At 41.4% G+C, this 25,321-nt stretch overlaps 1 protein-coding gene across 1 annotated transcript in view; it reads left to right on the top strand.

The window, feature by feature from the left end:
• Positions 1–23,575, top strand: part of LOC110088639 (tetraspanin-36-like) — a 30,635-nt gene extending 7,060 nt beyond the window's left edge. Inside the window, exons 2-7 of the mRNA XM_020811055.3 lie at positions 11,314–11,505; positions 13,196–13,270; positions 14,119–14,214; positions 17,785–17,943; positions 20,086–20,169; positions 22,143–23,575. Of these exons, the coding sequence (XP_020666714.3) occupies positions 11,314–11,505; positions 13,196–13,270; positions 14,119–14,214; positions 17,785–17,943; positions 20,086–20,169; positions 22,143–22,229 (693 nt within the window). The 3' untranslated portion in view covers positions 22,230–23,575. The remainder of the gene's footprint in view (positions 1–11,313; positions 11,506–13,195; positions 13,271–14,118; positions 14,215–17,784; positions 17,944–20,085; positions 20,170–22,142) is intronic.
• The last annotated feature ends 1,746 nt before the right edge of the window (positions 23,576–25,321 follow it).

Genomic DNA, 25,321 nt, shown 5'->3' with positions numbered 1-25,321 from the left:
TCATGCCTTCGAAGTAAATAAAACTGCATAGCAATTCACAAAAGAAGTCAGTACTTAAATAAATAAATAACTGTTTTGTTTTTAGTTGAAGCTAATATTCGGATACAAGTGTTGGATAAGGTTAGAAAGCAATGAAAAGACCAAGCCTTTAATCCTTCCCCCAGAGTAGCTGTAGAGAGAATGGTTCAAACAGTCGTTCCCAAGCTTAGGTTCCCCAGATGTTCTTGGACTAAAACTCCCAGAAGCTTTTACCACTAGTTGTGCTGGTCAGGATTTCTGGGAGTTGTAGTCCAAGAACATCTGGTGACCCAAGGTTCGGAAGCACTGGGTAAGAGCATTGCCATGGACACCATGATAAAAAAAATAGGACTGATTCATTGCCAAGAGATCTGTATAAGAAAGAATGCATAGTTGTAAGTACTGTTTCAGCTAGCCTATAACATAAAGGCTAGCTGAAACAGAACAAAATGTAATGGATGTGTCAATGTCATTCTTAGCAATTTGGAAGGTGAGATTATGATCAAACTACTGTATTTATTCATTACCTTTATGATAACAACAGATGAGTTTTGCAGCTTCTTAAACCTACATTGGGAAAGTCCTACTGGTGTTTGCATAGGTTTTATGGAACTTGACATGGCGATTTGATATGTGTGTCTTGGTCACACACCTGATTGCACAACTCAGAAGTACCCTTATCAAACAGCCACAACTATCTGTGGCAAATCACACACACACCTTACATGAATGCCAGTAGGATCCTGGCCACGACTGCAAAAATTATTATGGAATGCAATCTACTTTGTCAAGTGCACCACATAAATGGTCTTGGTAATAGAAGACCCTATAAAGCAGAGGTAGAAAACCTTTGGCACTCTAAATGGGACTACAGTTCCCACACTCCTTTGTCATTGGCTGTACAAGCTGGGAGTGGATTCTGGGAATTGTAGTCCTAAAAATCTGGAATGCCAAAAAGTTCACCACCTTTGCTAGAGTAGGATTACCTGTGCTGCTTGGTTTGTTGTGTTGTGGAATGCTTTGTTTATATAGGATGCCTGGCATCAACACGACAGAGCTCAGCAGCCATCCACTGGTGAAAGCTGGAAAATGTGGGGAAGGTGTGGGTTTGGATGCCTTCCAACAGGCATCATCTCCAGCATCAGCTTTTCAGTGTTCTGGCATGCCTGGAATTTCTCAGTGAAATGTATTTTCCTTGTCAGGCATAACACAAATCTGTATACACCAATGGTTTCCAACCTTGGGTCCTCAAGTGTTCTAGGACTAAAACTCCCAGAAGCCTTCACCACTAGCTTGTGCTGGGCAGGATTTGTGGGAGTTGTAGTCCAGGAACATCTGGGGACCCAAGGCTGGGAACCACTGGTATACACTCTGGTGTCGTCAAAACACCAACTGTGTTTCCTGTTCTGCAAGACAGAGGAGTCAGCTTTGATTAAAAATAGGGAGGAGAAGCAAGGCAACAGGTTTTGGCAAGACAAACTCAAAAGGCGGCGGCGGGGGGGAGGGAATTATGCTACAGCAGTCTGATGCCAAGTGCAAATGTCTCCATTAATAAGAACATAAGAAGAGCCCTTCTGGATCAGGCCAAGGGCCCATCTAGTCCAGCTTCCTGTATCTCATGGGGGGCCCCCACCAGATGCCTCTGGGAGCCCACGAGACTACCAGAGACCTGTCTCCTGATACCCCTCTCCTGCCTCTGGCATTTTGAAGTACTTTCCTTTTAATGCCATTCCAGCTATGTGCATACATATTAATAGCAAATTTATTTTCCAAGGTAGATTTTTCTGCAACTTAAAATATCCATGCATAGAGTGAGATATGAGGAGACTGGAGAGAAAATTAAAATTTTCAGAAGTACAAAAAAGGGGGGGGAGTTGGAAGCAAGAGAGCCCAGTGGGAACTGAACACACTCCAGGGGCACAGAATTTTTAAAAATTCTTAGGATGCAACCTGGGAGAATAGGAATGGAATTGAAGATCCTGAAAGGGGGAGAGGCTGGTCAACTAGAGTCCTTGGTAGGCATTCTGCCGTGTAATATTCTGCTGGAGGCTCTGGGTGTGTATTGACAGACACTCACATTGATTTACACTGACTCCTTCAACCTGGCCTGATCCCACACTTTTGGACCTTGATTCTTGTCAGACGAATTTGTTATGGCCATTTAGCAGGGATGCTGGGAATTCTAGCCCATTCTATCTGGGGGACACACAATTAGGAAAGCTGTATGGTATTGTATAGAAGATTTTAGTTGCTAGCTTGGAAAGCGTGGCGCCACTGCAAGCCATCAAACAAAAAAAGTGGGGAAAGGGGCACAGAGAGGGGTTTTTTTTTTTGTTTGTTTTTTGCACACCCAATCTAAAATTCCAAAAAAATATCAGGGACTCTTTGGATGAGAGCAAGTCTACAGAACTTGGATTTTTGTTTTTGTTTTGTTTTCTTTTTTTAAAACAGCAACTCTCAAAATCGCAGTCCAGGGAAAATAAGTTTTCCAAACTGCTGGACTTGCTTCTAACACACGCCATTTATGGGAGAGCAAATATGCCGATTGTTTGCTTCAAGGTTCCTGTCAGGAAATGACATTAATCATTTCACAACTTTCCAGTCATGCAGGGTGGGGAATTCTCTTAAGCCTCTCAAAAATGTCTTAGAGAGAACCTGAGAGCTGGGCTGGATCAAACCTAACAGACTGTTCATGGCAGCATTCTGTCGCTACCATGGCCAACCTGACGCCCGGGTGGGAAATTCACAAGCAGCAGGAGGGGCCAATAAAACCAGCTTTTCCTGCTCCATGGCCAACCTCCCTTGCTGTTATTCAACCGCTGATGCGGATGGTAAAACAGTAGCTAACATTACTATAAGTAAAACCTTGGATAGCCCTAGTTACATCTCCTGATAGTAAAGTCTACTTACCGTGTGAGAAGGGAAATCGCCTGTCCTGTATCCTGAGTTTATCCCAATGACACCTGCCTTGAGCAGAGCTTAGACTGGATGGTCCCGTCTGTGACTTTGGGTTCTTCTGTTACTGGGGGAGGCCAAGGAGCTAGTGAAATGCCCCACATATCGTGCAAGGTTATAGGACCTCCATTTGTTCCCACCCTCCGTTTCTTCCATTGACATCATCCAACCGCAATCACAGATCCCTGGCCATTTAAAGGTACTTGATTTTTAAATAACCATTCAGATAATGAAGTTGTGCTGGTTTGCAGGCAGTCTTTTTCTCTCTCTCTTTTTACAGTTGGTGGGGAACAGGCCAAATAAGCCAGAAAGGTGCTGGACCCTTCTTCCACCATCGACCCTATTTAGGTCTTTAAGGAACCTGCATTTGCTCACAAAGGAGAGGGAGTTGCTGTTCCTAACCCGACCTCTTAGAAAGACAGGTCCTGTATCTCACAAGATGTTGGTCATAAATCTGCTCCTCACAAATCTGCTCCTCACTGGTCTGAGTTTACATCTGGGGAAAAAACATTCCAGGATTAGATGTGTTCCATTAAAAGCTAGTCTCACCCGTCGAATAGTAGTTAGAAATCACTGGGTTTCACTCCCCAATTGGCACACGAGAAGAGGCCCTCGTGGCTTTCCGAAGATGGCAGAGTTGAAAGGTAGAATTACAGCATCGTTGAATAACCACCATAAGTAAAAGAAGAACATACTCCATTTGTTTTTCTGGGGGATGTAACATGGAAACCAGCTATCAGCTATAATCTACAGTGGCCACTATATTATAACAACTTCTGCAATTCACTAGCGTTGCTGTAATAGCTTCATTTCTGCATAGGTCTCTAAGGATGTCAGTGATTACCACTCAAGTCTTGCAAAACATTGCCCCAGCTTTCCAGCAAATTACAAGGAAGAGTCTTAGAGGCTTAACAAAGAAAGTTTACTTATTTGCCTGGGTAGAGATATTGCCACTTTCAGCTATATTTATGCCATCCTGTTTCCAGAGGATTCATGCTGTTATTTTACCAAATAGATTATTTTTCTTGCTTTGGCAGCTATCCCAGGAAAATAAGGAGCCTTTCTTAGTTCTGAGGTCTTGGGAAGAAGGTTGAAGACGTTCAGTTTTATTAGCAGGGATCAGATCCACACATAAAATTCTGGTGTGTCCATGCACTTTGAATAAAGGATTTTATGGCGCTTCCATTTCAAAGCAGTTGCTGCTTTGTTGCTGCTCATTATCTTTTCTACAGACGCTTTCTCACACACACTCAAGTTAAGCAAGATTTGCAACCAGCGTGCTTGGTACCGCATTCCATGTTCCTATTCCTCTTCATTTACTACATTCTCCCATACAAAATACCTTCAAGTATTGGCACTTCCTGCATTGTCTGTTGAACTTAATTACAGGATTCTGTAAATAATGATGTGCCATCAGGTTGATTCTGCCTTATGGCAACCCTTGCAAGGTTTTCTGACTATAAAGGACTTAGAAGTGGTTGACCAGTCTCTCCTTCTGGTGACACTCTGGGACTGTGCCGCTTGCCCAAGGCTGTCTAGGTTCCTGACAGATATAAGAGAGTTTCTCTGAGGCCAGTTTTCCCCACACTGGTCCTCTCCCAGATATTTCGGACTGCACTTTCCATCATCTTCAACCAGTATGACAGATGATTGTGCTGTCTTGGAATGATGTGAATTGTAGTCCAATACCCTTTCAAAGTTATCCAAGCTAGATAGTAGCCATCTTGAATTAGTGGAGTTAAATAGCTATCAAAACTCAAGTTGCAAAAAAAAACATCATAAGAAGCTGAGGACTAGAAATGATGATCAGTGCATTCATTTTTTTAATGGCTATTGATTGGATTCCAAAATGGAGAATTAGTGCAGGGAAAGTGCCCCAGAGGGAGACCACAGCTGCAATACAAGGACATCTGCAAGCGGGATCTGAAGGCCTTGGGAATGGACCTCAACAGATGGGAAACCTTGACATCTGAGCATTCAGCCTGGAGGCAGGCGGTGTATCATGGCCTCTCCCAATTTGAAGAGACCCTTGTCCAGCAGGCCGAAGCAAAGAGGCAGTCCCGAAACCAGCAAAATCAGGAAGCTGGACAGGGGACAGATTGTATTTGTCTTCATTGATGGTCACTCTCGAATTGGCCTTCTCAGCCACACTAAACACTTTTCCAAGAGCACGTTACCATAACCTCTCGAGAATGAAGGATGCCTACATGAATATTCATTTTCCATGCAAGTGAAGTGCTGCTCAGGTGTTACAACAAAGATTTTTGCCCTGTGTGGAGCAAGAAATGCCTGACATTCAAGCTGGATTCTGAAAAGGAAGAAGCACTAGAGATAATATTGCAAATATATGCTGACTACTGCAGTGCACCAAATAAATTCAGAAGAAAATCAGTTTATGTTTTTGTTGTTGTTGTTGATTTATGTGCTATTAAATCCCCTCTGGTTTACGGTGACTGTATCAATTAGCAACCTCCAACATCTCCTGTCCTCAAGAGCCATGCTCAGCTCTTGCAAACTCAAGCCTGTGGTTTTCTTTAGGGAGTCAGTTCATCTTGTATTTGTGTTCATATTTTTGTTTGTTTTGTTTGTCTTTTCCTGCTGCCTTCCACGTTTCCCAGGATTATTGCCTTTTCCAGAGAATCCTGCCTTCTCTTGAGGTGCCCAGAGGAGGACAGCTTCAGTTTCGACATTTTTGCTGCCAGAGATATTTCCGGTTTGATTTGCTCTAGGACCCACTTGTTCATCTTTTTGGCACTCCTGGGTATCTGCAAAATACAGTGGGGTCTTGACTTGAGAACTTAATCCGTATTGGAAGGCGGTTCTCAAGTCAAAAAGTTCTCAGGTCAAATCTGCATTTCCCATAGGAATGCATTGAGAACCATTTGATCCGTATCTGCTCTTTTCCGTCCATAGAAACTAATGGGAAGCTGCTATTCCGCCTTCGACCACTAGAGGGGGATATTTTGTTTCTTTTTTTTCTTAGGTCAAGAAAGGCTCAGGGAAGGCAGGGAAAAGACAGTCCAGGCAGTAGAGTACCAGGCAGTCTGAAGACTCCCAATCCACTCTCTAAACGCTGGGAAGAGTGAGGAAGCAGACAAGCACCCTTTTCACTGGCCAACAGTTAACTGAAAGTTCAAATTTTGCACTTTCCCTGCCTCCCACGTGGTTTTTTTCAGTTCTTAACTCAAATCTAAGTATGTAAGTCAAGTCAATATTTTCCTATGAGAGTGGTTCTTAAGTCAAAATGTTCTTAACTCGAGCCGTTCTTAAGTCAAGACCCCACTGTACCACAGCACCACATTTCAAACAATATTCCTCCTGTCTGCTTTCTTTACTGTCCAGTCTTCACACCCATATATGGTGATCGGAAATACAAGTGTGGGGACGACCTTGGTCTTAGTCTCCAGTGACACATCATTACACTTGATGATCTTTTCTGCTTCCTTCCTTTTTTTGGCCTTCCTTGATTGTGGTAGCTAAAAGAAAGTTCACCTCAGAATCTGACTCTCTGAGAGGGAGTTTTATATGTTCTCAGCCAGTATAGCAATCAGGCCTGGGAAATAATCAAGAATTGGGACACCCTGCAAAGCCTGACAATTTGGATGACGTGATTTCTACACCTTGGGGTAACTTTTGTTATGGCCTTTTAATGTTTGCACGATGGTTGAAATTGTCAGGCTTTCATCTGTTTTTCATTACAAGCTGTTTGACTGCATAAAGTATTGCCACAAAGGATCACGGGAAATAAGTTGTGTTAGGTTCTGACCTCGTGTTAAGCTTTGCTTCTTGGACTTTTCTCCTTAACTGAGTGGATCTGGTATTATTTCAAAGAGTTCAAAGTTCTCCTGGCACATCCACTTTAGTGAGGCTGGAAAAGGGCTGATATAATGTCTATAGAAATCTGCATGGAGGCCCAAAGTTTTACTGGCTATTTATGGGCACCGAAAAAGAAAAGGTGGAAGTTGCCATGACTAATTGAAATCTTTGTTTGCATGTTGATTAGGGGCCTGATTGGATGTGATTGATCCAGCCTGCTGTGACCTCTCTTGTATACATCTAAATATCCAACAAGATTTCAGTCATTAAGTCTTAAAACTAGATTTTTGTAACACCCTCTTGCTTCTGGCAAATTCTAGTTTCTCTCTGGTGACTTACCAGGGCTAGCCTTACTGTTAAGCGGAATGAGGTGGCTGCCTTAGCTGGCAGATGCTGGTGGGTGGCAGGCAGACAGGCGGGGGGGGGGGGACAGGATTTTCAAAGTCCAGGGCTACATGTACCAGGTGGTTTGTCCTGTACCTGCTAGGCTTCCCTTGGCGCTCCCAGGTGTGCTGGAGGGCTCACAGGTGAAGTAAGATTTAACTGCAAGTTGGGTTGTGTTTTTGAAAGACCCTGTCCAAAATGTCCTGGGATGGCCTACGTTTTACTGAGAGTTCTGACTAATTTGGTTTACACTTATTTAGTACAGCATTTGGAAGAGCAGGGAACTACTTAATTTAACTAATGCCTTTTCACACACACACGTATTTCATTTCTCTGTTCTTGTGTAACATTTGGACAGTGGTTGGCATAAATAATCCCCAGTGGCGGCCGTTCGAAAGAGTTAAAGCCATGATTTTCCTCAAGGAACAGACACAGATTTACTCCATCTGTTTGTCTAAGAAAATTCAGTATGTCAGCTTTCGCACAGAGGGTGGTCCCAATAGGGTGCTGAGCACAGATGCAACTGGGGTTAGAAGCACTGTACTGGGGTTGAAGAAAGCTGAATAAGACCAAAGCAAACTGTGTATCAAATGTCAATGTATGTGGACATTTGCACACATCTTGAGGACCTCCTCAAAGCCAGTGTGCTGTTGGGTAAACAGCCTTTGGGTTTTAGCCAAGATAATTAAGCAACACCCTCCTAAGATTGCTTAATAAAGCAGTGGCTACATCTTTTCCATGCCTTGTATAAATAAATTTCCACACTGGGAGCACTTGAGGTTCATGCCTATCTTGGCTTAATGTTCTTACTGGGATGCTTGAGGGGAAGGCACCATTTTGTAAGTTCTGGAAATGTGGAGAGTACTTGAGTGTAGAGTAACGAGAGAATAACAACAGCACTGGGGGCCCTAGGCAAAGCTGAACCTCAACAGAAGAATAGGTCAGTCTGGCAGAGCCTAGGAAAAACGATTTTTTGGATTACAACTCCCACAATCCTCCAGCCAAAATGAAGAAGCTTCTATTTGATCTGTGTGAGTTTCTGAAAAGCAGGGTAGGATAAGTAATCCAGATCGAAGCTTTTGTTCTGGGGATGCCCTGTGTGCAAATAACAAATTAATTGATTTATTTGATTGAGCTTCTAGACCATCTGACTTAGTGAAACACTACTCAAGGTGGTTTCCATAGTTAAGCAGAACATACAACTGAAATAGTAAAAGAGTAGTACATAATACCACAGACTAAACAGAAACGTGACCGAGAATTGCCTCCTGGTTTGTGGCTTTAGTGAACCAAATTTTATAAACCATAATAGACAACACGTATAATAAAAAATAAACCACAATAGCATACAGGTCTCAAAAATTAGTCTAGGATGGTGCCAGAGACCTCCTTAAATCGTTCAGTTTTTGCAGATCTTCTAAAGATCTTTATGGAGAGGGCAATAAAAATGGCAAGTTGGGGGCAATTAATCAATGGGCAGCGAAGTTCGGGCTGCCAGATTGTTTCTAGTTCGAAGTGCATAATTTTATTTTTTTCCAAGAAAAGTGCTGGAAATTAATAGGTATGTTATATAGTAAAGGTTTTCTGTGACATTTGTTATGTGTGTGTACTAACAGGGCCTTCAGAATAAGTGAGATATTTCAGATGTGGCGGAGGAAGAATTCAAACCCAGGGTTATTGAGTCCTATCTGTTACTCTGCCCACTACACTACACTGAGTATCTTCCATCGTGACATATACTTTTACGTAATACCTATAGGAACCAACTGTATAAGCTTGGTCTTTAACTCTTTGTATGTGGCTCCCAGACTGGCGTGCAGTCCCCTCAAAATTTCTATCTCTTTTCACTTTGATGGATTTTAAGAACAGAGTAAATACACATCTTTTTAGACTGTTGTATAAGGATTAATCTGCTTTGTGTTTTTTATAACTGGGTTCTTTGTTGATTTTAACGATTTAATGTATTTTCTTGATTTTAACAGTGAAGTTTGTTTCCTTGATTTTATGATTTTTTAAAAAAAAGTTAAATGTGAGTTTGCCTGTTTTTAAGAAGTTTGTAAGTTACCTTGAGCACTATTTTTTAATGGAAAGGCAGGATATAAAAGTAATAAACAAATAGTGTCAACCTTTTAATGTAATCCTATATATTTATTTGAAGAAGTAGGTTCCACGGGGCTTACCATCAGATTAGTGGATGCAAGATTACAGCTTGAATTTATCAGATGCATTGGGGTTTCCAACATAGTTCAGCAGAAGAGGAAGCTTTGATATTTCCAACTGATCTTATGAGCATCATCACATGAATCTGCCCCACATCTTTTATGTCTTGTACATAAGATATTTCTCCAAAATTTCTTAAAATATTTGAAAATAGGAGTTTTCATGCAGAAGTATTCAAATACAGTAGTTTTTTTATCTTTCTATCTTGTGTTCTTTATATTCCATAGCATTGATTTCCCAGAATAAACAGAAGTAATAAATGTAAAAGCTTACTGATGTGGGATAATGGTTTAGTCACTGACCTGCAATCCATTTTATGCCCAAGGCCTTGTATGTTCTCTCAGAGTATAAAATTTACAGGCCTGAGCAGAATAAATGTCCTAATGAGCAGCCATGATGTTCAAGTGTGTCAAAATGCTGAGTCACTGTGACTCAGGAGGGCTGGCTCAAAGATGATGCAACATCTGTGCTGATTGGACAAAGCCAGAGGCGTAAGTGTATACTGTATATGTGGACTGTACAGAGAAGATGTATTCTTGCTATTCTGATGAATTCATGGTGTCATGCTGTCGCTCTGTATACTTGTAAATATAATGGAAGAAGCTGATCGTGTCTGTGTGAGTCATTTTGCCACAAGGACCTTGAAGTTACTCTGCTGAAAATTTTCCACGTGTTTTCGCACTAACATGTTCAAATCCCGTGATCTGATTTAGGTAGAACAGCAGATTCTCAAGGTTAAAAGGCAGCTGCTGTGTGATAAATTAGGATGTACAAAAATAATTTTCGTGTTAAATGGGAGCCTGCCTAAGAGACCCTTCTCCCTCACGTGATCTGTGTTGTACCTTCAGAAGAATAGTGCTGTTCTTAGCTTAAGAAAAGGACCATCAAAACAAGCTATAATATGTGGTTTCCACATGGTTTCTGTGGTCCACCCTTCCAATCTTGTGTAGGAGCTGTGGTACGTAGCTACCCATTGGAATATCCCAGCTATGTGCCTCAAACTACACTGAACTTTAATTTTTGACAGTTATTATGGCTATTTTCAAATATAGCTATTTAAAAACATCAATAACTCTTTAGCAGTCTCTTCCTTTGGAAGGGATCCAGTGTTGGGTAAGCACTGTGTTCTTGAGACAGCTTCCCAATCCAAGAAGTGGAATAGTGTCAACAACACTCTTCCTGTTCCTGTTTTAATCAAAGCTAACAATGGACAGATCAATTCTGGCTTAATTCAGCTCTGCTGGGTCTTTTGTAAAGTTAATGAGATTGACTGCCCTTTCAATGCAAAGCTACTGTATATCATATCCTTTGGATACTCTGCACTGCCTGGAGGCGTGGCAGGCAGCAATATGGAAACAGAGCCAAGTACTGTACTTAGATGTACAGTGGTGCCCCGCTTGACAATTACCTTGTTAGACGAGGAAATCACTTAACGATGAAGTTTTTGCGATTGCTTTTGTGATCGCAAAATGATGTTTTAATAGGGAAAAATTGCTTCATGATGATCAGTTCCCTGCTTTGGGAACCGATTCTTCGCTTAGTGACGATCAAAACAGCTGATCGTCAGGCTTTCAAAATGGCCGCCCACTGTGTAAAATGGCTCCCCCGCTGTGTTTTAGGACGGATTCCTCACTTTACAGGCACTGAAAATGGCTGCCCTATGGAGGATCTTTGCTGGATGCTGAGGTATTTCGCCCATTGGAACACATTGAACCGGTTTTCAATGCATTTCAATGGGATTTTTACTTTTGCTTGATGACAATTTCGTTCTACAGCGATTTTGCTGGAACGGACTATCTTAATCAAGCGAGGCACTACTGTACATAGAAGTACTTTGTATTAGAAGGAATCAATTAGGTTCACAGCATAAAGTCTTTTTTGATGCATCTTGAAACAAATATCTGAAATTTTGTTTTTAAGGGTGCAGGAGCTGGGCTCTCATATGTTGGTGGATATGTCCTCAACTCATACAAGGCGTATGATCCCTTCCTTCAAGACAAATATGCTCTCTTGCCAGCCCTTATCATCATTTGTGTTGCAGTGGTGATGTTCATAATCGGGCTGGTTGGCTGCTGTGCCACCATCCGGGAATCCAAGGTTGGATTGGGAGTGGTAAGTGTTTGTATATATTGTTGGAGAAGCATTCTGTAGGAATGTAATCATGCCAGAAGTAACAAGCAGTCTTATTCCCAGAGTATTAATACTCTAAGCATTTGTAAGACCCTCGGGTTTGGTTCAAGTAAATGCACTTTTTACCTATAAAGTTTCACTTCAAATTGATGTAAGGCTGAAACCTCTTAAGTGTGTGTTTTGCTTGGAAAGTAAACTCCATTAAAATCAGTAAGATTTCAGAGAACTATGTTTTGAATTAGGAGAATTGGTGTGAAATGCACCATTTATTTCTCCTTCAGAAATGGAACATGAGATTAAGCTGGTTGCTCCTTTCTCTGAAATGGACTTTGCAGCTTCTCTATTCCACTCGACCCATTTTCTGTTTGCTTCGGCCGCTGCACAAGACCACATATTTATTTATTTAAAATACTGTACGCATATGCTGCCTTTCTCCTAAAGGTGTCTGACAGTATTAAAGCAAAGTTAAATGTTGAAATAATAAATTATTAAAATAATAGAAAATAATTAAACAGATATCATCCTAAAATTCATAGACAAAGGCAGCATTAAAAGCCCAAGAATACAATAATCTCTTTTTTTAAAAAAATCCCCTAAAAGGCATGAGACATTATTTGAGACAAATAATTTGAAACAAAATTAAAAAATCCCAAAGTGGCAATATAAAAATAGTCATATGATACAAGAGGACCTACCCAACAGTGCACTACAGAGTGCTCTCCATCCACCACAGAGAGGGCATGGTAGTGGAAGGAAGTTGGAAATACTGCTGAGATACTCATGTTGACTTAATCTGCGGTCCCAACAAAACCTGCACATGAGAAGGCAGCTTGTAGAACAGAAGTGGGCAAGACTCATTTGAGATATCGTCCACATGCAATCCATCCCCTGGAGCCTCCATTGTACAGTGCAGTACAATACAATGTACTAAATCCTATTGTGTACATTTGTGCCCACACAAGTTGATGACGTCATCAGCCACAGGCTTTATTCACTCATTAAAAGTTTCCCATCCCACCCTTTGTTCCCCAGTTCCAAGGCTCCCTTGCAGTTCTTTTTGACCTGAGAACGCTTTGGGATGGGCAGGTAAGAAGATACGAATGCATGAAAATAGCCACTAGGACTGGGACCATAGGCAAGCATTAAAGGCTTCCCCTATCCCGAGGCTCTCTCCCTCTGATCAGAAAGGGAGCCTCAGAACCTGTGGGGGCAGAATAAGAAACTTTTAATGTGTTAAAAATGATGATGTCATCAGCATGTGCCAGTATAAATTTACACAATAGGATTTTGGCTGATAAATCCTCCAGGCACTGTGATTCTTCTCTGAAAGAAGGTGTCCCCTTCATATTCCTTTTTTAAAAAAAACTGTAAATGTTCTGGTCAATTCCAGTTTCTCCAGAAACAGTTAGTGTGGCTCCCAGTGAACATGGAAAATGGCCTCCAGACCGTTTTGAGGTTGCCAACCCCTATTTTGGAAGCTGAGAGCCTGGCCTGCAATTTTCTGGACTTCAGAGCAGTTGTTGGGAGTGTTCTTCTCAAGCTCTCTCTCCTGCAATGCTGGACAACGGCAAAGGGAAAGATTCTAACCCACATCTCTAGCTTAGCTCTCGCCATTCTTTATCTGGCAGATGCCAGAGTATCCATTAACCTTTTCTGTCTCTTCTTGCATCAGTTCCTGGTCATTATTTTGGCGATCTTCATCGCGGAAGTGGCAGCCTTTGTGCTGGGATTTATTTACAGGGAAAAGGTAGGTAAAAATATCCGTAGCTACTGTGAACCAACGATGCAGGAGATGAAAACTAACCTGCAGGGACTCCAACCCTGTCAAGACTGGTCTGGGGACATAAATGCTTGTACCAGATCTGGAGCCTAAGTATGTGTGGTTCTTTGATGCACACCTGTGTCAGAGCTTGGCATACAAGGTATCTGGTGCACGTAAGAGGACTCCACAAGGACCTTATTTACACCTGATCAGTCCAAAGACCTCCTCTCTCTCTAGCTAGTCAAGGGGACTAAATCATGTGACTCACCTCTATTTGCTCCTGGAACTTAAGCACATAGTGGCTGCTAGTGATGTGCTATTTGGATTTTTTGGATTCCGAATCCTAGAATGGAGAATTCTAGGATTTGGACCCAAATAAATCCAAAGGGCACATTCTTAATAGCTTCTCACTAGGCTTTGAATATCAAGATTATACTGAAAGAATTTTTTTATCTCAATTGCTAGTCAAAATGTTTTCCCAAGTCTCTTACAGAAAATCCACAGCAAGCAAATCAAGTCCTGCCTACAGGCTTACAGAATTTGATTTGATTGATTGGTTGGTTGATTGATTGATTCAGCTGCCTTTCTCCCCATAGGGGACTCAAGGCAGCTCACAACAAGATCATACACATTAGGATGGAGGCACCCATTTTTGCCACATACAGTCACATAACCCATTTTATGTGGCCCCATCTTTAAATGTCTTTGAAGATATCCTGAGTTGACTCTTCTTTTAAATTGTTTGTCAGTCCACTTACATTTTGCTGAGTGAACACAATCATCCCCATTAGCAGTTATGGGGCTAAAACCTGCACTGTTTTTCTTTATTACAGGTAAAAACTGACTTGCGTGAACCAATGCTGCAAGCATTCCAGGCTTATGATGGGAAAACAGATGATTCTCATATTGTAGATTATCTACAGCAGGAGGTACGGAAACAGTACACTGTGTTTCAAACATATTGTTCCAAGCTTCTTCCTCTGTTAGAAAAACCTGTTATATTATCTTTGGTAATATATGTTGGTACTCTTGCAAATGTTATCATAGATACCATTTCCTGCTATCATACTTGTTTATGCTCCAGTAAAGGGGGAGAAAATATTGTCTGTAGGACTTTTTTAAAGGAAAGAGTCCTGTAGGGAAGGAGCTTTAAGTTAGCAGTAGATCACATGTGTTGCATAAACACCCCAACATCAATAGCTGCTGGATAGTTCAGGGGTTTAGGTCTTTGGCTACAGAGCCAGAGGTTCGGAGTTCAATTCCCCACTGCTCCTCCCTGATGGGGGCTGCATTTGATGACCGAGAAGGTTCCTTCCAACTTTTCAGTTCAAAGTTGTCATTTTTTTTTTATTATGGTGATGATTCTAATCTGCTGTTAAAAAGGACTTTAGGTAGCGGCATGCTTCGGAAAGATTTAGTACCTTAGATTTAGGGTGTCAATGTTAAACATCACCAATTTTGAATTGAAAGTAGGACAAGCTCACTGATGCACCTAAAATAAAAAGTTTTGGAAGTAATGTTTTTAAGTTATTTGCGGAACATTATTTTTAAAAGATTAGATGCAGTCCTCTTGTTTAATGGGAAAGTGTTCAATTTAGTGCTAACTAGTAAAATCTAGTGTGCTGTTTCCAAGCTCTGGGTGGTAAGTGATAAGGACAGAACCCTTCTTGATTCCCTGGAGAGCAGCTACAGTGGGGTCTTGACTTGAGAACTTAATCCATATTGGAAGGCGGTTCTCAAGTCAAAAAGTTCTCAGGTCAAATCTGCATTTCCCATAGGAATGCATTGAAAACCATTTGATCCGTATCTGCTCTTTTCCGTCCATAGAAACTAATGGGAAGCGGCTATTCCGCCTTCGACCACTAGAGGGGGATATTTTGTTTCTTTTTTTTCTTAGGTCAAGAAAGGTTCAGGGAAGGCAGGGAAAAGACAGTCCAGGCAGTACAAGTACCAGGCAGTCCGAAGACTGTCTCCCAATCCACTCTCTAAACGCTGGGAGGAGTGAGGAAGCAGACAGGCACCCTTTTCACTGGCCAACAGTTAACTGAAAGTTCACATTTTGCACTTTCCCTGCCTCCCACGTGGGTTTTTTTCAGTTCTTAACTCAAATCTAAGTATGTAAGTCAAGTCAATATTTTCCTATGAGAGCGGTTCTTAAGTCAAAATGTTCTTAACTCAAGTCGTTCTTAAGTCAAGACCCCACTGTAAGTGGCCAGAGTCTGAAACCCTGTACAGTATCTTCCCAAACAAACCTTCCTGGGCTTTAAGATCTGTGGGAAAGGCCCTTCTCACCATTTACCTCTTTCAGAGGCCCATCTGCTGGAGATTAGAGAGTAGGCCTTCTCAGTGGCCATGGCCAGGCTCTGGAACTCCCTACTAAGGGAGCCTAGATTTGCCCCTTCCCTATTCTTCTTCCTACTGACATGGTGGCACTGCGGGTTAAACCGCAGAAGTCTCTGTGCTGCAAGGTCAGAAGACGAACTGTTGAAGGATCAAATCCATGTGACGGAGTGCGCTCCCGTCGCTTGTCCCAGCTCCTGCCAACCTAGCAGTTCGAAAGCGTGTAAAAATGCGAGTCAATAAATAGGTACCACCTCAGAGGGAAGGTCACGGTGTTCCATGTCTAGTCGCGCTGGCCACGTAACCACGGAAACTGTCTACGGGCTAATGCTAGCTCTATGGCTTGGAGACGGGGATGAGCACCGCCCTCTAGAGTTGGACACACATGGACTAAATGTCAAGAGGAACCTTTACCTTTACCTTTACCTTTTTCTTCTGCCAGCAGCAGGCAGAGACCTTTTTATTTAAGTATGCCTTTGAGAATTACAGGTCTACAGGATCCCAGTAGTGTGCTGGTTTTCATTCTTTCAAGTTAAATTATACTACTGAATACCAAACATGGTATTACTGCGTTACATCACGAATTACTGCACATGACATGTAACCATATGCCCAAAGCTCTTAAAGCCAAGTGATTTTTTTGTGTGAATTCTGCATTTTATTTTATTCCATGTCTGAAGAAGTGGACTTGATCCAAGAAAGCTCACATTAAAATATAATAATTAATCTTTAAAATGCCACATAGGTTTTTTTGTTCCCTTGTTTCCTTTTGGATTTTGCCTGATATGCCTGTACAGACCAACATGGCTACCTCTTCTAAAACTATGATTTTAATTGATTTATAGAGTTTTAATTTTACTTGTATTTTAACCATATAATTGAATTTCATTCTCTTTTAATTGTATTTTAAACTGCAGATGTTTTAAAGTGCTGTGCCTTAAAAAAACCTTGAAATCGATTGACATACTGTGTGTGTGTGTGTGTGTGTGTGTGTGTGTGTGTGTGTGTGTGTGTGTGTGTGTGTGTGTGTGTGTGTGTGTGTGTGTGTGTGTGTGTGTGTGTGTGTGTGTGTGTGTGTGTGTGTGTGTGTGTGTGTGTGTGGTTTTTTTTTTTGCTTTTCTGCCTGAACGGGTTCCTTGATTAACAACAGTGGGCTAAATTCAGTTGCTAGTTCCAGTTAGAGTAGATTCATTGAGGAAGATCCGTCTTGCATCACACAGGGAGTATAATGGTCTGCTAGTGGTCTTATTTATGTGATCACCAGCTACCAGGACACTCCCATGCAATCCAGAGAGTAACCATTGGTTTCAGCAAGGGTTGGTCCTTTTCTGTGCAAGACACAGGAAAGCCTCACCAGTATGCAATTGCGCCATGGGAATGCGCCCATCAAAATCAATGGAAGTTACCTTTGCATTGATTAATATATCCCCTTTCAATGGGTGTACTCAAGTTCGGACTAATATTGCATATAGTCCAATCGCTTTATAGTATAATGATTGCTTTTACTATAAATGGAATAACCTGTTTTACAAAGATAATACCATTCTTTATTAGACGTAATTTTGTTTTATTACCATATTTTTACTTTTTTGTGTGTGATTTTTTATTATACTGTCTTGTCATCTTAGATTCCTTTTTAAATTTTGTTCAGTTGTTATTACATTTCTGATCTGATTGTTGTTACGGAGGAATATTTATCATATTTTAACTGTACATATTATAAATTACATGATCTTTTTTGGAAATGTAGATTTGCAGATTTTTTAAAAAGTATCCAGTATTTCTTTCAGACAGGTTTTTACACCAATGTTAGCTGACGCCAACACTAGTCCTGTGTAGCAGCATTTCGTTGTTACTGATATGCTTATGCATCTTTTAGCTACTGTATCACTACTAGAGATTTTGCATGTACTAATCTATAAGACAATTACAACATTACGTTTGTAAGCATAAAAAGTAATAACTTCTTCAGCTTGCAGTAAAAAGTGGGTTTTCAGAAGTCCGAAAAGCTACCACAGTATTATTGCTGATTACATGTTTTGTAAACAGAATGGCAGTGTTTTCAATGAAAGAAAGGTGTGGGCAGCTGTAATATTTATCAAGAACACTGGTATATTTGGGGGTGCTTTGTGTCCAGTTTGACCATGTTGTTCTTCCAGCTTCAGTGCTGTGGAGTCCAAAACTACACCGACTGGATTGGAAGCCGGTGGTTCAATTCTACCTCCAAAAACAACAGCGTTCCCTTGAGCTGTTGCAAGCAAGACCTTCGTCAGAACTGCACAGGACTGTTGAGCGAGCCGAAGTTTCTCAATACTCAAGTAAGAGTGCACTGGGTTCAGCCGTTGTACAAGAAAAACAACTTTCTTGGCGACCTAGACTTGAATACTAGTATGAACCAACCCCAGGAGGTCTGTCAGTCATCTTTATTGGATGGGGAGTGAGGCCATGGGACAGAGACTGGGCATGGTCAAAACTTAAGACACCCCTGCACATTGTGGGCTGATTTATAATAATTATACAGATGGCAGTATAATAGTCAGGAGTGCTTCAAACAGGTCTATGCTGTCTTGGGCAGAAATGCAAAGTGAGGCAGGATCTGGAATACAGTGATGCCTCGCCAGACGAAAATAATTCGTTCCGCGAGTCATTTCGTATTGCGAAAATTTTGTCTTGCAAAGTGCAGTTACCCATAGGAATGCATTGAAATTTAATTAATGCATTCCTATTCGTCTTGCAAAACACAGCCATAGAAAAATTTGTCTTGCAAGTCACGGAAAAATCACAAAACACCTTCGTCTTGCGAGTTTTTCGTTGTGCGAGGCATTCGTCTTGCAAGGCATCACTGTAGATGTTTTATTTTTAAATTATTCAGTGGGGATTGACATTTAAAGACGCAGGGCATAGTACATGGCAGATAAAAAGATTCAGTAGAACAATTCTCAGTGCAGCTTCTTCTGAGAGCAACCCAGGCTTCCATCTAATAAACTGCTTGTTAAGAGCCATTTCTTCCTAGAAATGGCAAACTGCCTTCTAGTTTCTTTTTGTATCCCTGAGATTGTTGCTGCTCGCCTAATTTCACCTTAACTTTTCCTTACCTGGACCCGACCTGACTTCTTTCCTAGCCAAGCCCTATCGGCTCTTACTCCCTTTGCTCTAAAACTCCTGGTTTTGATTTGTCGCATCGTGCCTGAACTGTGATGGCCTGGGATGTCTTTGAGACATATTCAATCAACCTCTTTGCCACACTTCACTCCAGGCTATACTAGCTGGGGTGTTTTGAGAGTGGCAGTCCACAATACTAACACTCCCAAGCTTTGCTGTTCTCTGTATGGGCCAGTATTTGGGCGCCTGTTTTTGTACTATGGCTCCCAAAATTCTCCAGCCACCATGGTCAGCCATGCGGGTGGGGATCCTGGAAGTTCTGGAACATCCCCCCCAAAATCACCTTAACTTTGTACGTACAGTTTAATTAATCTATGGAACCCACTGCACCAAGATGTGGTAACAACCACCAAGCTTAGTTGGCTTTAAAAGGGGTTAGATAAATTTAGAGAGAATAATGAATGTGAGCAATAAAGACTATGTGAAACCTTCATATGCTGGCAAGAAACTAGTTTATGGCTATTCTTATCATGTCTGTGGCCTTCCAGAACATGATAATCTGTTTGGCCTCAGTAGGAAATGGGATTGTGGGCAGATTGGTTTTTGGTTGGTTCCAGTGGGGCTGATTTTCTGTAGTTATCATCTCCTCCAGGTAGGTCTCTGTCCCTGTGACCCAAGGTTGTGGAATTTGTGGCCAGTCAGAGATCAGTGGATTACAACTCCCATCAGCCGTACCCGTCACAGCTAGTTGTGACCGTTGCTGGGAGTTTCAGTCCAACCACCTCTCAAAGACTGTATGTTTCCCAGCTCTTGTTTGCCTTCCTCTCGGCATCCAATCCTTTTTCTTTGCTTGTCGACTTTTTCAAAAGTCCTGCTTCCCATTTCATCCCCTTCCAGCTAAGGTTGCCGTTTGCTATGGAGATTTATTTATATGCCACCTTTCTCCCCATAGGGGTCCCAGGGCAACTCAGAGCAACTAAAGCTAAATCTACAAAGCAAACAACTATTAAACATATTATACAAATCATTAGATTAAAAGACAAGATATATGAGATATAGGAGGCCAGAAAAGTAAGCTCTGGTCATGCTTTCCCAGAGACTGTTAATTTCTTCTCCCATCCCCATACCATGGGTTTCACCTTACTCAAGCCACTGCGATAAAAACTCTAATTATTACAACTACCAGGTAAGATGAAACTGGCTAGTTTAAGGAATTCAGGAGGTTTACAATAAGGCGTTCTGACTCTGTTGCTGGTCAGCTCTGATGGTGAACGTTCATTATTGCCACAAACATCATGTTAATGTTTTGTTCTTGAGTGAGAGGTGAACCATTCACCACAATGTCTGTTTTCCTGCAGGGCTGTGAAGGCAAAGTGGAATCTGCTCTGCAGAGCGTCCTTAGCTATGCCATGGTGGTCATCCTTGCATTTGCCATTGTAAAGGTATTTTATTCACAAAGTTTAGATACACATTTGAAACATTTAAACTAACAAAACAAGAGGGACAGGTATCCTGAACAAACAGTTGAAAGTGAAAAAAAGCTAGAAGAGATTATGGAGGCTGGAGACAATTCAGTTGTGGTTACCTGCAAAAGTTTGTGCTATGTCTGCCTTTGTTCCTGAGTGCAAAATGCTGTATACATGTATCAAGTGTAAACTGGTGGCACTGTTAGAAGAGAAAGTCAGAGACCTGGAGCAGCGAGTAGCCACAGAGAAGATGAAGCCTACACTGATAGAACTCTTGAGCAGCAGCAGCCGTCAGAGGGGGCACTGCTGATGGAAGAAAAACAAAACACACTGCAGTGGAGGAAAAAGCTGTAGAGGCTACAAACATAGTGGAGGAACCACCATGGAAAAGAATCACAGTTAGGAGCAAAAGGAGGAGAAAACACTCACTCTTTCCCGGTGGAACTACAGAACCGCTTTCAATTAACTGAAGAAGAGTCGCAATAGCGATCGGAAAACAATGTTTTAATAGGGAAAAATCACTTGACGATGATTGGTTCCCTGCTTCGGGAACCGATTTTTTCACTTAACGACGATCAAAACAGCTGATCGTCGGGTCTTCAAAATGGCTGCACGCTGTGCAAAAAGGCTCCCCGCTATGTTTTAGGACAGATTCCTCACTATACAGGGACTGGAAAATGGCCGCCGTATGGAGGATCTTTGCTGGATGCTGAGGTATTTCGCCCATTGGAACACATTAAACCGGTTTTCAATGCATTTCAATGGGTTTTTTTACTTTCGCTTGATGACAATTTCGTTCTACAGCGATTTTGCTGGAATGGATTATCCTCGTCAAGCGAGGCACCACTGTATAAGAACATTTGCTTCCATCTTCTCCCCAGCCTGAATCCTTACAATGACCCAGTGTGGTTGAAAAACAGTGTGAATGACCCAGTATCATCCCCCAATTAACTTTATGGTTTAGTGGGGACCAAAATCAGAATCTCCCAGTTCCCAGTGCATCATCCTAGCTACTTCAACATGATGGCTGTAATCCCATCACTTAATATAGTAAGTTGCAACTAGAGCAGGTCCATTAGACCAGTTGACTCACCAAGTCCCCACTGATTCAGTGGGTCTACTCTAGCTGTGATAATTCTATGATGAGCAACAGGATTTCAGCCACTGGCTCTCTGTGGTTATCCTGCCTTTGTGTGGATTTCTTCCAAACAACAAACACACCTGAGCAGCTTTGCTTAGCTTGTGATGCTGCTGTATTTATCAAAAGAGGGGTGTGAGTGACATTCATGGCCCCATCCAGTGCTACACAAGTGGGTGGCTTGGGAAGGTGTGTGGTCCTTTGCTCAGTTCCAAGCATCAAATGCAAGCTTAAGTCTCCTTCGACTTCTGCTTTACTGTTAATCAGAGTACATCTTAGAGCAGAAAAAACAACGCTGCCATCTGCAGTGAGGACATAGCTATACAGTGGTTTTTAGTGTATACTTTACTACTTCTTAATTAAAAGCAATAAATAATAATAATTGCATGTTGTTAAGTCAATTTTGACTTATAGCGGCCCTTTCCAGGGTTTTTTTTAGATACAGAATACTTTTCTTTTGTGGACGCCCTGGGATTGTGCAGCTTGCCCAGGGCCACACAGGCTGGCTTTTCTCTTGGGAGGCCCAGTAAGGAATTGAACTCTCAACTGCTGGCTCCTAAACCACTGAGCTATCCAGCCAGCCTCAATTCATGGTAATAGTCCCTAAAAAGAAGCTAGAGTGAGGCTAAAAGGTGAACTATTACAATGGCATTGGAATGTTTTTTTTTTTTTTAAGGCTGCTAAAGAAGCTTTCGTACATCAAGGTATAAGATCAATGTTTGAACTGCAAAGTCGTCTCGAGTATGAACTTGAATACCTTAAAAAATTCTGACCCTTAACTAAAGTACTGATCATTGTTCTCCCATTTCAGTTCTTTGGAATGTTCAGCGTCTGCGTCCTGGCCTGCAAGAGAAATGACAATGGCTACCAACCGTTTCACTCTTCTGAATTTGCCTGAAAAGATGATTTTTTTTCTTTTCCTCTTACTTATTAAAATGGACTTGAAAAAGATGTCTTGAACAGAAAATATCTGCCTGCTTTTACAAAAATGCCAAAGGAGCTTGCAGTAGGTTTCAGAAGTTTGTTAAATGTGAAATGATATGGCCTTAACATACTGGTTCAGCCTGAGGTTCTCTGATATAATTGAATTAAAACTGATTCATTTACAAAGCTTGGAAATGATAGTTTTTGGACTAGAACTCTCAGAATTCTCTTAGCCATGTTGACAGAGCTAATTATGGGAGGTGCATTTCAAACCAGTAGCTTTTTCAAAGCTCTGTACCTTTGCCCTGTTTATTTACAACTAACAGATGTCAGTCAACTATGAGTCACAGATCATCTCATTCAATTCACCACAAGCCTTTCAGCCACCATTTGGTGACCCACAGCGTAAAACACAATAGCACTGTGCATCTCTAGATTCACAGCTCACAAGTCCCAAGATCCTTAAATCAGCCAACTGACCTGTCTAAATTCACATTTAGCCATGCTTCAAACCGTCAGAGGAATGTGCAGGTAAGGGGAGCTTCTGGGTAGACTGGGTTTATTGGGAGAACAATCCACAACTCACTGTTTGTATTGGGTGTTGTTTATAATTTTATTAAGCACATGATGCAACTTTTAACTTCATTAGCAGGTGAAGCTTGCCTGCATCCTACATTAAGATTGTATTGAGAAACAGTTGCCTGAATGAACACCGCAATGAGGGTATCCTCATGCAGAAATGCTGTTCCACAAGTTATACCTCATGAGGTTGATGTCATCTGCTGTGGTGATTTTTCACAAATAAAAATGCATGATTCCCACTTCAAAAGTCCCAAAGCTTCCATGAGCTCCCTTTTCTCATGGTGAAACCACTGAGGACTTAGGAGACAGTCTTTTAATTTCTTAAAATCACAGCCATCCAGTAAAGTAATCCCCATGGTGATGACTTTTTTTTTTTTGAAACACCCCCACACATATCTTATGGTCCACAATGGCTGCCCCATGGCATTACTGTTGGGGTTGGGGATTGGAAATGTTTTTTAAAAAATCACCATGGCTGATGACGCCTTTAGCCTTATGGGGTGTAGCTGTGCAAACAGGATTTCAGCCTGGGTTTGTTTCTGCTGTGCCTTATTTAACGGATTTGTCTTGCGTGCTTCTGTTCATGCTTTTGTGAACAAATGAGCTATTTAAGTAGCAGACAGCCTGAAGAAAAATAAAATGATAACTTTGTCTTCTAAAAAATGGTTTTGCTTTGATGTCTTGAAGGGAGCAAAGATATTTGAATTAAAGAGAAACTAAGTAAAATCTTTCTGAAAATGTAGTTCTGGAGTCTTCTATACCGCACAACACTGGCAGAAAGTGGTTGTAGGACAGTGAAGCTCCTCTATAAAAGAAAAGTCATCTTTTAAGACCAAGAGAAAGTTAGAGTGACAAATATGTGCTCCTCCCTCTACTCTTGAAGAAGAAAAAAGTCCCAGGATAGGACTGCTGGGGTTTAAGTTTCTTTGGAGAAAATAGCCATGTGGACTTGGGAGAATCTGGTAACATTTGATTTATTTACAAACAAAACATCGTCATCATGAGCTGTAGGCATTTGTCAACTCCTGAAAGGGAGGGAGAGATTGACTTCTATCCCAGCAGTAGGCAGAAGACGAATTAGTTGTCTCAAGACAGTTTCAACTTTAAGTGACTAGTTCCAGGATTTCCTAGGTACAGAGTACTCAGAAGGAGTTTTACCCTTCCCTTCTTCTGGGGACGCCCTGGGACTGTGCAGCTTGCCCAAGGCTACACAGGCTCGCTCTTCTCCCTGGAGAGACAGGGGGGGAATCGAACTCCCAACTTCTGGCTCCACAGATACCTAATTTACTGCCACCTAGGCAAAGAGTTAAAAAGCTGTATTCAGTAAATTAGTGGCAGTAAATTAGGGTATTCAGCTTTTTAACTCTTTGCCTAAGTGGCAGTAAATTAGGTATCTGATTGTGGAGCCAGAAGTTGGGTATTCAGCTTTTTAACTCTTTGCCTAGGTGGCATATATAGGTGCCATATAAATTATCTCCCCATAGGGGAAACAAGGCAGATTACAACAACTGAAATTACAAAGCTATCAAGTTTCCCTTTTAATGGATTCTGTGCTACCTCTGCAGTCTTTAAAAAAAAAAAACTAGAAATGGGCTTCGGCCCACTTCCAGTTTTGCTTTGGAGTTTTGTCCGTGTGTGTGATTTTTGGTAGATTGCAAAGGCCCAGGAAGGTCCTGGCAATGGAAGATTTGCCTTGAACCCATCAAAACTACAGTATTTCTGTTCTAACCAGAGGTTGCTTCCAAGACATCCTGTGGGCATCTCATGCCAGACTGGTGGCAAAGCAAGGAGCCTTCCTTTTTAAAAGTAACCTTGTCACTATTGGAAAGTAATCCAGTGCTCTTACTTGATATTATTTAAAAGAAGTACATATTTATCTTCACTTGGTCAGTGGAAGATGTATAAACATAAGAGGGCGTGTATTCACTTTCTTCCTATCTGAGGAAGAATGTTGTTTTACCCTATTCCACTGCTCATCAATTTTTGCCCCCAGCGGTGGTTGTAGGTTTTTGGGGCTTTTTGGCCATGTTCTGAAGGCTTTTCTTCCTAATGTTTTGCCAGTCTCTGTGGCCGGCATCTTCAGAGGACAGGAGTTGGACCTCCTGGCCTTGAAAGCGTTCAAGAACACATTTTCCCCCAGTTTTTCGTTTGTGTATTTAGAACTTATGAGAGTGACCCAGATCTTGCAAAAAAAAAAAAAAAAACTTTTAAAATCCTTTCAAAACACTGTTTGGATCTACCTAAAAATGCACTGACCTTACCAGTTACGTAACTTTAATCCCATACATTAGGCTTTACTTTGGGAATGGAACTGCTCCCCTGCTACTAAAACGTAACGAATTCCAGATCACTAAGTTACTTTCACACTTTGCACGCAAGCAGTGTATTCTTTAAACACACCTCTTCTTTTTTTAAAAAAAACTATTTTAAAACCACGTTTTTCTCTCCTAAAATAGAATTTGAACGTTCACAATGAAATGCATC

Source organism: Pogona vitticeps, chromosome 2 (genome assembly GCF_051106095.1).
Source record: "Pogona vitticeps strain Pit_001003342236 chromosome 2, PviZW2.1, whole genome shotgun sequence".
In the NCBI taxonomy this organism is placed as follows: Eukaryota; Metazoa; Chordata; class Lepidosauria; order Squamata; family Agamidae; genus Pogona; species Pogona vitticeps.
Note: the sequence above shows the minus strand (reverse complement) of the source record. Positions and strands in the feature narration are given on the sequence as shown.